The sequence below is a fragment of the Sarcophilus harrisii genome, chromosome 1 (genome assembly GCF_902635505.1).
Source record: "Sarcophilus harrisii chromosome 1, mSarHar1.11, whole genome shotgun sequence".
Taxonomy (NCBI): Eukaryota; Metazoa; Chordata; class Mammalia; order Dasyuromorphia; family Dasyuridae; genus Sarcophilus; species Sarcophilus harrisii.
The window spans coordinates 431,685,904-431,703,195 of NC_045426.1; the positions used below are offsets into that span (position 1 = coordinate 431,685,904).

Consider the following 17,292-nt stretch of genomic DNA (forward strand, 5'->3'; position numbering starts at 1 on the left):
CTTCCTAAGAGAATTCAAATGAAAGTGATTCCAGCTTCCCGGCATGTTGTTGATATATTGTCCAGGTTTTTCAGCTTTGTAGACCTTCAGTTTTATAGTTAGTCTAATTTTTCTTGTCTCCCATACTTTCCTTTGGAGGTTCAAAATACTAAGCTAGCTCTGGCAATACATGTGTCAACTTCATTATCAATATGGACATCTCTGAAAAGTAAACTGCTAAGATAAGTGAACTTAGGCACAGCATTCAAAACATATCCATTTGCTGTAACCAATGGTTTTATATATGGATGGCATGGTACTGGCTGATGGAGCATTTGTGCTTTCTTGGTGTTAATCGTTCTGACAAAATTAGCACAAGTAGTGGAAAACCAGCCTGTATTTTATTGGCTCTCAACCTCAGAGGTTTCATTAAGTAAATGCATAATCATCTATGAACAAATAAATCATGTGCAAATTCTCCCTCCAGTTTAGTCTTATCTTGTAGCCTTTTTAAGTTAAATATTTTACTGTCAGTGAGGTAGCTACCTTTGATGCTGTGTTCATCCTCATTGAAGGCGTTTGACATTATGGTTGAAAACATCATGCTAAAAAGCATGGGGGAAAGTACACAGCTTTATTTCATCCCATTGGTGACTGGAAAAGTGCAAAAGCAACATCCATTATCCAGAATATTGGAAGCCTACCATCATGAAATTGATGTAATATGCTGATGGATTTTCCAAATAACCATATTTTGACACAATTTTCTATAAGTCCTTGTGACAGACAATATCAAAATACATTGATAAGATCTACAAATATTGAATACAGACCTCTATTCTCCCTCTGGCATTTTTTCTGGTATTGTTGAACAGCAAATGTCATGTGAATCATTCCTCTGTGCTTTCTAAAACCACACTAGCCCTCAAGGAGCCGACCATCTTCCAGGTGAAAGTTTAGCCTAGGAAGGAGGATTCTGGCAAGAATCTTGCCAGCAATAACTAAAGAGGGAGAGAGTTGCACCCCCAACCCCAATCCCATGATTATAATAAGACAATCTATTCCCTGTATCTTTAGAGAGATGGATAATGGAGACATCTGTCAAGTCATGAGGGATAACTTCTTGCCATATAACCCACAAAATTTCAAGTCAGTTTTTGTATGAGCTTTATTTTTTGTAAGGGATTTTATACATTTACCTTATAAATCTCAACTGGAATAGAAAGAAGCAGCATAAGTGCTTTGCCACATGAAAGGAACCTAATGGCATCGAAAGCTTTTTCTGCAGTTAGAACTTGAGCTAAGGAGGGATTGACTTTAACCTGAGGTAAATGGACAATGGCTTCAGTATTGATAGTCTGTTGAGAACTCTTTGGAAACATTCAACCTATTTCTCTAGGATCAGGTCTCTTTTACTCATCAACGTGACTCTATCAGCACCAAGTACTTGAGATGTACCATAGATCTTTGACTCATAAATTGCCTTTAGGGTGTCATAAAGGCACTTTGATTGTTACAATCAGCATAAAACTGAATTTCTTCTGCCTTCTTACTGGGTAAAAAATCCTGTATCTTTCTAAGATTCACATGTCCTTTACTTCAGATATAAATAAAAGTTGCCTTCTTAGAGATGGATGAACTATGTTGCTGGTATACCCTCTGGAGTTCTTGTTTTGCATTTATCAGTTTCTAAAATTTCCCCATCATTTTCATCAAACCAGTCTTGATTTGAGTGTTCTGACACAGATGAGAAAATACAGTATTGTACATCAAATCTCGGAAAGCTGCCCACTCCTTTTCTGCTTCACTCTTGCCAAGTGTGTATTGGCTCAACTTTCCCTCCAAATTAGCAACAAACTGTTCCAGCTCAGAGAAGCTCTAATCTATTGACATTAATTCTTCCGGTAGTCTGGTAGTCTTTTTGCCTTGGAGCTGCCACTTTTGTTGAATGGGAACATTCAGCTTGGAGAGGACAAGTTTATGATCAGTCCAGCACTCCCACCACACATTGCCTTTGTCATTCTCACATCCTGTCTGTGTCTTCTTACAGTCACAGAGTTTATTAAATGCCAGTGTTTGCTTGAGAGTGCATCCATGAAGTTTCATTTTGTTTAGGTAAATGGGAGACAGTGTTGATGATGAAAAAGTCATAAAATGCACAAGTCTTCAGTAGTATAATAACTGTTGCTGTTATTGTTTTCAACTCCATTTCTCCCTGCTGTGTCTGGTAGACTGAGCCTACTTTAGCATTAAAGTCATCCAGAATTATAAGCTTGTTCTTTTCTGGTACATTGATGATAAAGATATCCGGGTCTCCATACATTTTTTTTTGATCACATCAGGGTTCATCTTGATGAGAGCATAGGGACTGCTAATCATGGCATGGTATTTTCCTGAAAGTGGCAATTGCATTGCAATGAGTTTGTCATACATTCCTTTTGGTAGGTATTCAAATTTGTTGACTACATTAGTTTTAATTGCAAAACCTACACCAGCTTCACTGCAGAAAACACATGCATCCAGCTCTAAATCAATAACCTGGCCTTTATTTGCCGTCATTGTTTCACTTAGTGTTACTATTTGGATGTGATACTTACTGACAAGAATTATTTGTCTTTTAGGTTTGCTGGGTTTTGTGTTTTTAATAAGTATGCATACATTCCATGTACCAATGGTGAGTGGAATTATCATTACAGATGTTTTTGTACCCCCTTTTTTTTGGGTACACAGGGTGGGCTCTCCATCTGTTGTGGTAATCAGGCCAGCACTGATAAAGCAAAATTTTTAAGACGCTCTTTCTAGCCCCTTTCTCTTTTTTTTTTTTAATTTAATAGCCTTTTATTTACAGGATATATGCATGAGTAACTTTACAGCATTAACAATTGCCAAACCTCTTGTTCCAATTTTTCACCTCTTACCCCCCACCCCCTCCCCTAGATGGCAGGATGACCAGTAGATGTTAAATATATTAAAATATAAATTAGATACACAATAAGTATACATGACCAAAACGTTATTTTGCTGTACAAAAAGAATCAGACTCTGAATTATTGTACAATTAGCTTGTGAAGGAAATCAAAAATGCAGGTGTGCATAAATATAGGGATTGGGAATTCAATGTAATGGTTTTTAGTCATCTCCCAGAGTTCTTTCTGGGCATAGCTAGTTCAGTTCATTACTGCTCCATTAGAAATGATTTGGTTGATCTCGTTGCTGAGGATGGCCTGGTCCATCAGAACTGGTCATCATATAGTATTGTTGTTGAAGTATATAATGATCTCCTGGTCCTGCTCATTTCACTCAGCATCAGCTCGTATATGTCTCTCCAGGCCTTTCTGAAATCATCCTTTTGGTAATTTCTTACAGAACAGTAATATTCCATAATATTCATATACCATAATTTATTCAGCCATTCTCCAACTGATGGACATCCATTCAGTTTCCAGTTTCTAGCCACTACAAAAAGGGCTGCCACAAACATTCGTGCACATACAGGTCCCTTTCCCTTCTTTATAATCTCTTTGGGATATAATCCCAGTAGTAACACTGCTGGATCAAAGGGTATGCACAGTTTGATAACTTTTTGAGCATAGTTCCAAACTACTCTCCAAAATGGTTGGATTCGTTCACAACTCCACCAACAATGAATCAATGTCCCAGTTTTCCCACATCCCCTCCAACAATCATCATTATTTTTTCCTGTCATCTTAGCCAATCTGACAGGTGTGTAGTGGTATCTTAGAGTTGTCTTAATTTGCATTTCTCTGATTAATAATGACTTGGAGCATCTTTTCATATGACTAGAAATAGTTTCAATTTCTTCATCTGAGAATTGTCTGTTCATATCCTTTGACCATTTTTCAATTGGAGAATGTCTAGCCCCTTTCTCACACTCAAAGGTAAGCACAGCAATTTTTAAAAGACTGCTTAGACACCCAGGGGACTGTTCAATCCTACTGTTGCTTCCAGGGAGAAGACAACCCTATGGCCTGGGCTTCCTGTGTACAGGATTGTGACAACAGCTCCCAGGGCATCCTCATCTATTGCTTTAATAGTAAAAATACTAAAATGAATGAAGTTACTAAGCATATATACATCAAGTGGCATAGCATCCAAATTCCTAAAGGAGAAGTTAAGAGAACTACAAGAAGAAATAGACAGCAAAACTATACTAGAGGGGGATCTCAACCTTGCACTCTCAGAACTAGATAAATTGAATCACAAAATAAATAACAAAGAAGTTAAGGAGGTAAATAGAAATCTAGAAAAGTTAGGGATGATAGCCCTTTGGAGAAAACTGAATGGAGATAGGAAATAATATATTTTTTTTTCCCTCAGGAGTACATGGAACCTATAAAAAATGGACCATGTATTAGGGCATAAAAACCTCAAAATCAAATGCAGAAAGGCAGAAATAGTAAATGCATTTTTTTTCAGATCATGATGCAATAAAATTTACATTTAATAAAAGACCAGAGGAAAATAGACCAAAAATTAATTGGAAACTAAATAATCTCATTCTAAAAAATGAGTGGGTGAAACAACAAATCACAGACATAATCAATACTTTCATCCAAGAGAATATTAATAATGAGACAACAAACCATAATTTATGGGATGCAATCAAAGCAGTTCTTAGGGGGAGATTTATATTTTTAGATGCTTACTTGCATAAAATAGAGAAAGAAGATAAATGAATAGGACATGCAACTAAAATAGCTAGAAAAAGAACAAATTAAAAAACCCCAATTAAATACCAAATTTGAAATTCTGAAAATAAAAGGGGAAATGAATAAAATTAAAGGAAGAAAACTATTTAATTAATTTTAAATATATAAGAATTGGTTTTATGAAAAAACAACAAAAGAGATAAACCTTTAGTTAATTTGATTAGAAAAAGGAATGAAGAAAATCAAATTATTATATCAAAAATAAAAAGGGAGAACTTTCCACCACTGAAGAGGAAATTAGAGCAATAATTACGAGCTATTTTGCCCAAATATATGTCAATAAGACTGATAATCTATGTGAAATGGATGAATACTTACAAAAATATAGATTGCCCAGATTAACAAAAGAGGAAATAAATTATTTAAATAGTCCCATTTAAGAAAAAGAAATTGAACAAGTTATTAATCAACTTCCTATGAAAAAATCCCCAGGACCAGAAAGATTTACATGTGAAATCTACCAGTTAAAGAACAATTAATTCTAATACTATGAAAAATAGGGAAAATAGGAGTCCTGCCATATTCCTTTTATGACACAGATATGGTGCTAATGCCTAAACCAGAAAGGGGAAAAACAGAGAAATAAAAAACACATCAATTTCCCTAATGTATATTGATGCAAAAATCTTAAATAATATATTACCAAAAAGATTACAGCAAGTTATCTCCAGAATAATATATCATGACCAAGTAGAATTTATACTAGGAATGCAGGGTTGGTTCAATATTAGGAAAACTTATTAACATAATTAACTATATCAATAACCAAACTAATAAAAATCATATGATTATTTTAATAGATGCAGAAAAAGCATTTGACAAAGTCCAACACCTATTTCTATTAAAAATACTAAAGAGTATAGGAATAAAAGTTTTCCTTAAAATGATCAGTAGCATCTACAACCAAGGGTGAAAAAAGATTACCCACTATCACTATTATTATTCAATATTGTATTACAAATGTTAGCTTTGGCAATAAGAGAAGAAAAAGAAATTAGAGTGGGCAATGAGGAAACCAAATTATCACTCTTTGCAGATGATATGATGGTACACTTAGAGAATCCTAGAGAATTAACTAAAAAGAAAACTACTAGAAACAATTCACAACTTTAGCAAAGTTGCAGGATACAAAATAAATTCACATAAATTATCAGCGTTCTTATATATTACCAACAAAGTCCAGCAGGAAGAAATACAAAGAGATATCCCATTTAAAATAACTCTGTAGATAATATAAAATATTTAGAAAATACTTTCCATACACATAAAGTCAGAGCTAATCAATTGGAAAAATATCAAGTGATCATGAGTAGGATTGAGCTAAAAATGACAATACTACCTAAATTAACTACTTATTCAGTGCTATAACAATTAAACTCCTAAGAAATTATTTTGTAGAACTAGAAAAAATAATAACAAAGTTCATATGGAAAAACAAAAAATCAAAAATGTCATGGGAATTAATGAAAAAAAAAATGCCTTACACCCATACCAGATCTGAAATTGTATTATAAAGCAGCAGTCTTCAAAACCATTTGGTACTGGCTAAGAAATAGGGGAGTTGATCAGTGGAATATATTAGGTTCATAAGACATAACAGTCAATAACTATAGTAATCTAATGCTTGACAAACCCAATTTTTATGATAAGAATTCACTATTTGACAAAAATTGCTGGGAAAATTGGAAATTAGTATGGCAGAAACTAGGCATTGATCCATACCTAACACCCTATATCAAGATAAGGTCAAAATGGATTCATGATTTAAACATAAAGAGTGATATTATAAGCAAATTAGACGAACAAAAGAAAGTGTATCTCTCACATCTGTGGAGAAGGAAGGAATTTATGGCCAGAGAAGAACTTGAATACATTATAGAATGCAAAATGGATAATTTTGATTATATTAAGTAAAAAGTTTTTGTACAAACAAAATCAATGCAGACAAGATTAGAAAGGAAGCAATAAACTGGGAAAAATTTTATATTCAAGGGTTCTAGTAAAGACCTCATTTCTAAAATATATAGAGAATTGATTCAAATTTATAAGAATTCAAGCCATTCTCCAATTAATAAATAGCCAAAGGAAATGAACATTCAGTTTTCAAATGAAGAAACTGAAACCATTTCTAATCATATGAAATGATGCTCTAATTCACTAATGATCAGAGAAATGCAAATTCAGACAACTCTGAGATACCACTACACACTTCTCAGATTGGCTAAGATATCAGGAAAAGATAATGAGAAATGCTGGAGGGGACCTGGGAAAACTGGGACACTAATACATTGTTGGTGGAATTGTGAACTGATTCAAACCATTCTGGAGAGCAATTTGGAAGTATTCTCAAAAGACCCTATTAAACTATGTATACCCTTTGATGCAGCAGTATCTCTATCCAATCTGTATCCCAAAGAGATCATAAAGGAGAAATGGACCCACATGTGCAAAAATGGTTGTGGCAGCCCTTTCTGTAATGGCTAGAAACTGGAAACTGAATGGATACCCATCAATTGGGGAATGGGTGAATAAGTTATGGTATATGGATGTTATGGAATATTATTGTTCTGTAAGAAATGATCAGCAGGATGATTTCAGAGAGACTTGGAGAGACTTACATGAACTGATGCTAAGTGAAATGAGCAGAACAAGAGATCATTGTACACAGCAACTCCAAGATTAGAGGATGATCAATTCTGATGGACATGGCTCTTCAACAATGAGATGACTCAGGCCACTTCAATGGTCTTGTGATGAAAAGAGCCATCTGCACCCAGAGAGAGGTATGTGGGAGCTGAGTATGGATGACAACATAGTATTTTCATTCTTTCTGTTTTCATTTGCTTGCATTTTGTTTTCTTTCTCATTTTTTCCCTTTTTGATCTGATTTTTCTTGTGCATCATGATAATTGTGGAAATATGTATAGAAGAATTTCTCATGTTTAACATAAAAATACTAAAATGATATGGATGGTGTACACTCTGGCATATAGTTTCTTAATTAAATGGGGTAAATAATATTAACTATAATGTTTATCACATAAGATTTTTGTGGGGAAAAATGGTAATACAGATCTAAAGTGCTTTGTAAACCTTAAAGGGTATGTGTGTATATGCACTATGGGCATTAGGATTGAGTGCTTTGTAGTCAGTGAATATGCATTATCTTTCATGTTCCCAAATCCTTTACCACGCCTTCATATGCATAAAGAACAGCTGAGCCCATAAGATATGTATTCAAAAAAGCTCAGTAGAAGAGTGAAAATAGGTCATCCTTTAATATCCCAGAAAACTGCCCCCAGCAGAGCTATTTTAGTGGGCATTGTATCAGCACTTTTGTGAAAAACTCTCTATTTCAAAGGTCTCTCAGTCAGGTCACTTCCATTTGCTCAGGGCTGAAGCTGTGAGCAAAGCCTTTCTGTTTTTTTGACTCTCCTTTTCCTCTGTCATATATCTCCAGCTCCCCAGAACTCTTCATCTGTTTTAGCTGGCAATGCAAAATCTTGCAAAAGAATCCCAGTAAAGGATAATTTCAAATATTTCCTGAGAATACTTTGTTCCAGTCCTGTACCTTTAAAAACATACTGAATGATAAAAATTAATACTACACAAATTCTGTAGGGAGATCTTTTTAACCTTTTTATACAATGTTCTCTCAATCTGGAAATGTTTATAGAACATGTCTTTTTATTTACAAAGGAATGTATATATTGTGGCACCAAGGGTAATATTTTGTTTCTCTTGGGGAAAATGCAATATTTGGTATGTATGTTATGCTTAAAGATCTGTCCATAACTTCATGTTATCCTATGAGGTAATTCTATTAAACAACTACCACAATTATTGTTACCTCTGCTTTGCAGATAAGGAAACTGAGGCCAATTGAAAGCTGAAGGGTCACATGTTGAATTTTGCAGAACAGCAGATTTTGAACTTGGGTCTCCTGACTCCAAGTCCAGTGATCTTACCAGTTTACTACACTGGCTCTTTTGCTTAGTGTTACCAAGGAACTAATTAGTTGGATTATATCTCAGCACAGCTGAGCACAATTTTTTATGCCATTTTGTCAGGTACTTAATAAAGTATTTTATCCTGAGTCCCTAGAAGGAAAATTATTTGGAAAGTGGGGGAAGAAAGTCTGCAAGATATATTGACTACAAATAATTTAGCATAACTTAGAGTCATCACAGTGGCTACCTTCCCTCAGCCCAACCCTTCTTAAGACCAGAGATTATTAATTTGGACCCTTTGGATGAAATTCAATGGATTTATGAATATTTTTTTAATTTGATAGGTATCTCAATATGATTGGTTTTCTTTGTAATTTCATATATTTCAATTTACAGATTAAAATGTTTTTCCCCAGGAAAGCGGTCATTGGCTTTGTCAAGGGTGAAAGGGACAGACCACTCCCCAAATGCTAAAATCTTGCATTATATGGAAAATTTTAAATTGGCTATGCCAGTTGAGCTATTTTCAATTTTTTGATGGAATAAAAAAGAGGAAAATTTACTTTTCACCCCTTCTGAAAGCTACCAAGGACTTCTTTTTATAGAATCTCTATCCGTTTTTCTTGGCTTTAAAAGATATATTTTTATCAAAGGAAAGTAGTAACACACAAGTTGTTGTTCATCCTTCATTTTCTTTCATTTTTGAAGAGGACCAATGGAATTACAGAGTGATGTCTTCACTTATGGGTGGTTTATGAAGAGTTGTACAAAGCCATCAAGCTCCATTCTACATTCCAGAGTCATCAATGTCTAGTGGCAAGACAAAATTCAAGATGAATGACTGGCAATGGCTCAAAATCAGTGGATGATCCTGGCATCTTTGATGTCTGACCAAGTTCTAAGTGCTCCATAGTGCTTGCTTCAGTCACCTGCATGACTCTTGAAACAAATTGTTCTCATCAGCTAACTTTGCTGCCGGGAGAGGCAAGTTTTTACAGGTATGGGGTAGACATCTCCCTTAATTCACAGACTGGTATGAAGCCTGTAAATTACCCTCAAACTCATCAGGTCCATCTACTGAGACAGTTTACTGAGACAGTTTATTCCAGTCCTCCCTGAGTACCCCATACTCCCCAACAACACATATAAAAAAGGAATCTTTAAGTACATGGATATAAAAACTGAAAACATAAAATGACTATAGGCAAAAATATTTAAAGGGCAACAAAAATCTATAGAGATAATCATAGATTCTCTGAGTTAGAAGGAATCCTAGAGATCAAAGATACAAATCAGGATTTTCCTCTCCAATATTCCTGAAAAGTTCTCATCGAGTTTTCACTTGAAAACTTCCAATAATGCTCATTGTTTAAGCCAATTAGTGTCCTTTCCTTCTTGGGAAGTTTAATAAGGAGTTTTTTCAGGTTCACCTGTTAGGACTTTTATTATCCTTGAAGTCACTGCAAAACTTGGGGTCATTAGGTGACCTATATAGTCAGTGATAAAGGTAGGTGATAAATAATCCTTATAGCACTGTCTGAGACCTACCTTTATAACACTCACTAAAAGACCAAGAGACCTGATGAAAAGATCTAGTAAATGGGGATACCAGGAACATGACCTTCTGTGGTTTCCATGCCCCAGGCCTTTTGAGATCATCTCTAAGGTGCTTGAAATGACTCTAGGGAATTCTATGAAGTCTAGTAAAAATCAAGAATTCTCCTGTAGTGACAACCATGATTTGCAAGGTGACTCAACTCTAAACACCTAAACCAAAGCACTAACAAGAAAAAATATGGCAGGATAAAGAGAATAAAAGCCATTAATTTTCCCTCCCCTTCAGTTTTGTTTTTAATTTTTGACAACTGCCTAAAAGTAAGTAAATCTTTTCTTTTGTTTTTGTTTAGTTATGGTAAATAAATAGATCCTTGTCATTTGAAGCTTTAACTAGATACATTCACAATAACAAAGGCAATTCCACAATCTTAGTATTCTAAGATAAATTTTTCAAAAGTCTGAGGGATCTGTGATATCACTGATGAGGGTATATTTTCCACTATTACAGACTGCAATCTACTATCTATCTATTACCCTCTTATAATATTTATTGAACCCTTTCCTAATTCTTCCAGAAATGGCCCATTCAAAAATTAGTTGATACCTATTTACCATTTGTATTGTGCATCTACTAGGACATAAAGGGTAATGAGAATTAGTGGAGAGAATCATAGATTCTCTGAGTTAGAAGGAACCCCAAGGGTCCAAGATCAAAGATTTTAATCAGGAATTTCCTCTACAATATTCCTGAAAAATATTCATATAGTCTTAATTTGAAGGCCCTCAATAAGAAGCTCCTTAACAATAAGCAAAGATTATTTTCTCTCTAATATGCATTTAGCACAGTGGCAGTTCTCTTATTAGTTCTGTTTTGTCACCTAGACGAGAAATCATGTTCTGAAAAACAGAATCTTTTAAGCTCTGGATCTTCCACTCTGAGGTCACCCTAGTCTTGAATGGTGAAGTCATTATGACCGTCTATGCATCTAGGCTAGCACAACAGGGTTTCAGTTTACTCCTTAGGCATCTTCTTGTTAGCTATCTTCCTATAACAGCAAATTCTTTATCCTTTATTTTCCAATATTGAACATTTGAGAGCTCATTGTAGATATGGAGATAGAATGAGAAGACAGGGTGAGAGAAAAGAGAGGCACCCTAATTAAGTAAAAAACATAGTTTCCATTTATTTCCTTGTTGCTCCATTTACACACCGTGATTTTCCTTATTGAAATACTCCTTCCTGTCTACCATTCTCTCTATGTGTTCTTTTTTTTTTTTTTTTTTTTTTTTTTTTTTTTTTTTAAATTTTTGGGTTGAAGCTGTTGGAGTTAAGTGACTTTATCCAAGGTCACACAAGCTAGTATCAAACTTCTGAGGCCACATTTGAATTCAGGTTCTCCTGACCACAGGACCAGTGCTCTATTCCTGGTACCATCTAGCTGCCCTCACTTTCTATAATTTAAGCTATTTGAAAACAATTATTATCTTTGCATTTGTATTTATAATCAAGTCTTATTATGGTGCTTGACAACATTAATAAATATCAGCATATAGTAAGTACTTAATAAGGCAATTTCATTATTTTTGTCAATTCATGAAGATCACCTCTTTGACACTGTCAAATTCATTGACATATGTCAATATTTATGTTGCAGACCACTTCTTATATGAAATCATCATTACTAATTTGCTGCAGTTTTCTCACATTTATCATATGTCTTTCCATTGCTTTTTTCCAACTGATTTCTATTCTTCAGAGATAATACTGCTACAATATATTCAGCTATGTTGCATCAAGAAGAGAATATTTGTAGAGATGAATTTCTTGTATTTTCATTGTTATATGACAACATCATCACTATCAAGCAAGCATTGATGGACCTGAGCATAAAGATGCTTAATATAGTATTCACTTCTAAATCAATTAATTCTCTAAAACACTGACACAGTCAATTGCCGAGGAGAATTATAGTGGCTTATGAAAATATATTTTTATCCTTAAGATCACATAAAATATTTAAATAAAACAATCAATAATCATTTATTAAGTACTTATTATGTGCCAGACTATGCCATGAATGAAATTAATCCTATTAACATGGAATTTTTATTCTCATAAGGCAGAAAAATATATATATATTCAGAATAAATGCCAAGTAATTCAATATTATATAATACAAGAGAGAGAGAGATTGAGAGAGACAGAGACAGAGACACACACACACACACAGAGCATGAACAAAAAGAAGGAAGCAGGAAAATTTTATATAAAAGATGGTTCTTAAATTGTGTTTTGCAAGAAGAAAGGAAATCCATGAGTTGGAAGTAAAGAAGGAAAGAATTCAAAGTATGGGAGACCCTCATTACAAAAATATGAATACTGAAGATGGGAAATTAATTATGTGTGAGAGAAAGCCACTTTAACTAGAATGCAAAGTTCAAAAAAGGGGAATAATGTACAATAAGCCCAGAAAAATAGGTTGGGACCAGATTGTAAAAATCTCTGAATGCTCAATGGAAAAGTTAATAGTTAATTCTGGAAATAATAGGAAGCTCCAGGAGATTATTGAGCAAAGAAATGACATGGTCAGGTTTACAATAAAGATTCAATACTTTCACAGCAGTGTGGATAATGGACTGAAACAGAATGGTACTTGAGGCAGGGAGAAAAAGTAAGAGAATGCTACCATAATTTAAGCTGGAGACTGCTGAGAATACTGGCTATTGTTTTTCAAAAGGGTGAGTTGGATAAGTTTATAATTTTTCTTACTGTAAAATGTGCTTTCAGAAAAATATTTAATTTCCTAAAAAGTAGTATGTTTTCTCCATTCACATGACCACCATTCTAATTTAGGCCCTCTCTTCAAGACTATTTCAACAGTTTTCTAATGGGTGTTCCAGTTTGCAATTTGTGCCTTGTCCATCTGGCATACAGTACCAAAATCCTCTTCCTAAAGCATGTCTGATCACAACAACCACTTGCTGAAGAAAATTCAGTTGTTTTCCACTGTTTCTAAAGAGAGGGAATCTTAACTAAGGCTTCATGAACTTTTAAAATTAATTACATTTCAACATCATTATTTTCCTTTGTAATCCTAAATATTTTATTTTATACTCTGAAATATGTTATTTTAAGAAAGGTCTATAGACTTAAACACACGTCAAAAGCTTCTGTGACAAAACTCCAATTCTAGGATAACATCCAAACTCTTTAACTGGCCAAATAAAGCCTTTCACAAGCTGGCTATAGCCTAGCTTTCCATGCTCATTATGTATCACTTATCTTCTTTCATTCTACATTCTAGCCAAAGTGATCTTCCTGTTGTTTCCTGAACTTGGCACTAGAGATCTGTTTTAATGACAATGTACACTGTCTGCAGAGCATTCTTTTTTCTCTTCTCTGCTTTTTAGAATCTCCAGCCTCTTTCAAATCAGTTCATGTGATAGATCCTATGAAAAGTCTTGCTTCTTCCCCTTAGTTTTCAGTGCCCATTATCACTTGATATAAGCTATAGTTTGTATGCTATATATATTATGTATATATGCATATACACTATATGATATACATATAATACATACATATATGTATATATACGCATAAGATATACATAGTCTATACCTTTATCTGTTCATATTTTGTATTTCTGCACTACATATACATGTACATACATATGCATATACACATACACATATACACATTATAACGTAAAGTCATTTTACTATATTTTTGTTTTGTTTTGTTTTTGCCTTTAGTGCCCCACACAATCTCTTGCTCTAGTGGGTACTTAATGAATGATATTTTTTATTTTGTTTGTTTGCTTTGGATTGGGGAAAAGGAAAGGAAGGGCTGAGATAGAACAGAAGGGATCAATTGATGACTGTATTTGATGATGTGACATACTCTTTTATGAGAATGTAGACAGTTATTCAGGGAATATTGACCCAATTAGAGCAAAAAAGAGAAATGTGAGAAATGCAGTGTTTATTCTTTCAAATACCATACTTGTAAATAGCACACTATTCTTTCTGTATGTATTCTTGTGCCTCTTACTTGTCAACGCAGCCAACTATTAATAGAGACAAATCTAAAAAGCAAAATTCATTGAAAATAGTCGGTCCTTTTTGTAATGCTTTCAGTAATAGGTCCCATTGTAACTAGACTTGTACATATTGTAGCAATTCTGATGCCCTGTCAAGCAGATTAAAATGATTTTTGGCTTTTCTTTTTACTCATTACTTTATTATGACATTCCCTAAGAATTTAAAAATGAACTTTAAAATGTGTGAAGATACTGCCTCTTATTTATCTATATTCTTATAAAAAGACCAAATCAATGGAAGATAGAGGAACCAGAGAAATGAAAACTAGCATTCTTTCTTGAAGTCAGGAATGGCATTTTGATGAGAAAAAGTAAAACAAAGACATTGTCAGCTACCTTCCAATATTTTAAAATTCATTTTTTCAAATTTTCTCCATTAAATCCAGTCATACATGAACATTTGGAAAATGAGTCTCCTTGCATAGTCATTTGCATTTATCTCTTTTAAAAACATTGCCTTTTATATTTGATGAAAGTATTGAAAATAAAATTTGCCTTTTGTCAATCAACGTAGCTCTGAATTTTGGTGTGAACAATGCCAGGGAAATAGATTTAGATTAGGATACTATGAAACTATACTTCTATAAGAGGTCTGTAGTAAAAACTGGGGATAATTGTTTGTGATCACATATACTTTAATCAAGTCTAAGGATACCAGAATTTATCTAATCATACTCATAAGAGAACATTAGAGTGAGAAGAACTGGAAAGATCAATTTGTAATACTTTTAGTTAACACTATATAATCTTTTTATACTATCCATAAAAAACAATCATCTCACCCTAACTTATTTTATTTTAAAACAGAAAAATGTATGTTTTTCATAAATTTCATAAATTACAATGTAAATACTTTATCATACATTTTTTGATATTTTTTTTACTGATTTTACATATTATTATAATTACATTAAATTTTACATTAAATTCGTAGAAGGGGACCTAAGGGATTTTTCTCATCTAGTTTGACTATTTTAACAAATGAAGAAGCTAAGACTAGAAAAGTTATATAGCATTTTCTAGGTAATATGACTAGCTAGTGGCAAACGTGGTTTTAGAATTTGGATTGTTCCATTCTTAATTCAAAATTATCCATTATATATCAGTGAAACAGAATCTATTTTGAAATAAGTAATTGTATTTTGGCTTTTTAATTCACTAGCAATCAAGAAAAATAGGACTAACTCTTTTTTTTTAAGATTACCTTTCTGAGATTGTCCATATAGATTGCTCCCAACTACACTTGATCTTACTCTTTTTGGTTGCCATTGATTAGTATTATGTACCATTTTTATTGCTCTAAGTCCTACTAGTGCATTATAAAATGACAATAATTTTTTTAAAAGATGAATGCTGATAATCATCGTAATCATAACAAAAAAATAAAAAAATAGATCATTGTTGCATTTTCCATCATAATAGTTATCAATTTACCTGTAAAGAGCTGACAGGGGCCTCTTGTTTCCAGGTTTGGGTCTATAGGGTTTTGGTTCTCCAGCCATGTTGATATCTGAAAGCAAAGATTTCACAGTGATTAGGTGACTTTATTAGCATTAAATAAAATATGAACATAAGAAAACATTAAGGTTAAAAATATAATTTTGTGCCTTTATCATCTGTATTCATAAGGTTCCCAGCTTCTTAAAATGAAAAACAAGCATAATATTTTGGTTTACATTATCTTTGCCAGGAACTTGTTGTACTATCTGGAAGTTATGAAGAGATAAGGGAAAGCAAAAGATGTACCAACAATTCTACCTCATTCCATTTATGAACTATTTAGCTAAGCCCACAGTATGTTGAAGAAATTGTGCCACAATTGTGCTGGGGACAGAAAAACAAAAAAAGTGGGAAGAGGACTTTCTAATTGTTCATGCAAGACTACATATAACGGAGAATGTTTGAAAAGCAATTTTAAATTCAGTTTTTAATTTATATCTAGTTTTAAATTGTTAGAAATTTATGATTGTGGATGAGTTTTGAAATGAATAGGTACAAGCTTTTATTACTTAAAAAATGAACAAAGGAGATATAACAAGATAATTAACAAGAACAAGATTCTATACTGTTTTACTACTTTTAAACTTATCATATAGAACTGCTTAATGAGAAAAGCAAATTAACAAATAAATAAATAAATTGGAAACTACAGACTTCAGCCTGCCACAGTTTTTATTATAGTATTCATTTTGTATAATGTACTACCAATTCTTCTGAAGATAGGGTTAAGGTTTTTGACAGCATTTTCATTATGTGAAATGAGTTTTATAAAAGGCTATTTAACTTGATATTTCCACAAAAGGGATTCCTCCGAAAGTGATAAAAAGAATGAAAAAAAAATAGCAATTGTCCCTCTTAAACAATTTATTGTTCACAAAGGATAGTTCAAAGGCAGACTTACTTTTGAACAGACATGACAGATTTGCATTAGATCTAGAGGCCAGTTCCTAAATTCAGGGACCATTTCAACTTTTTAGCTTTCAAGTTGAAGGGATTAGGTTAAAAAAAAATACAGTATGATGTTATAGGACAATGGTTCTGAACCTCTCAGGTAGAGAAAAAGGAAGAAGAATCCTTGTAGTGCTATAGAAGTTTCTGGGAGAAATTTCTTCATATATTTAAAAAAGGAACCAACCATTTCTGTCCAAGGTACTTCCTGGTATGTATGTGGGGGTAAGGAATGAGTATCCATAGATACCAATGACCTGTTTCACTCCATCTATCTCCTCTTCCCTCAACTGCTTATGGAGAGTAGAGTCCATTCCAGAAGTGGAACAAAAACAGTCAGTTCTGAGAAGCCTGAGCAATAGTATTTGACTAATTAGCACCATTGGTGGTGAGGGACTTCTTTTATCCCCTCAAGTCATCACACTGGAAAAACATGAAAGTTCATGACTGAGAAGAATGAACTGAACTTCTCTAGCTATATGAGGCAGTAGGATGGAGTTTCTATATACCATTGTGAAAGAGCAATTT

The 17,292-nt window shown here is 33.5% G+C and overlaps 1 protein-coding gene across 10 annotated transcripts in view; it reads right to left on the reverse strand.

Moving 5' to 3' along the window:
- RALYL (RALY RNA binding protein like) overlaps positions 1-17,292 on the reverse strand; it is an 803,768-nt gene that overhangs the window by 152,765 nt on the left and 633,711 nt on the right. For all 10 annotated transcript variants that reach the window (XM_031946220.1, XM_031946214.1, XM_031946217.1 and 7 more), the window contains one exon: positions 15,751-15,826. In XM_031946220.1, coding sequence (XP_031802080.1) covers positions 15,751-15,826 — 76 coding nt within the window. The remainder of the gene's footprint in view (positions 1-15,750; positions 15,827-17,292) is intronic.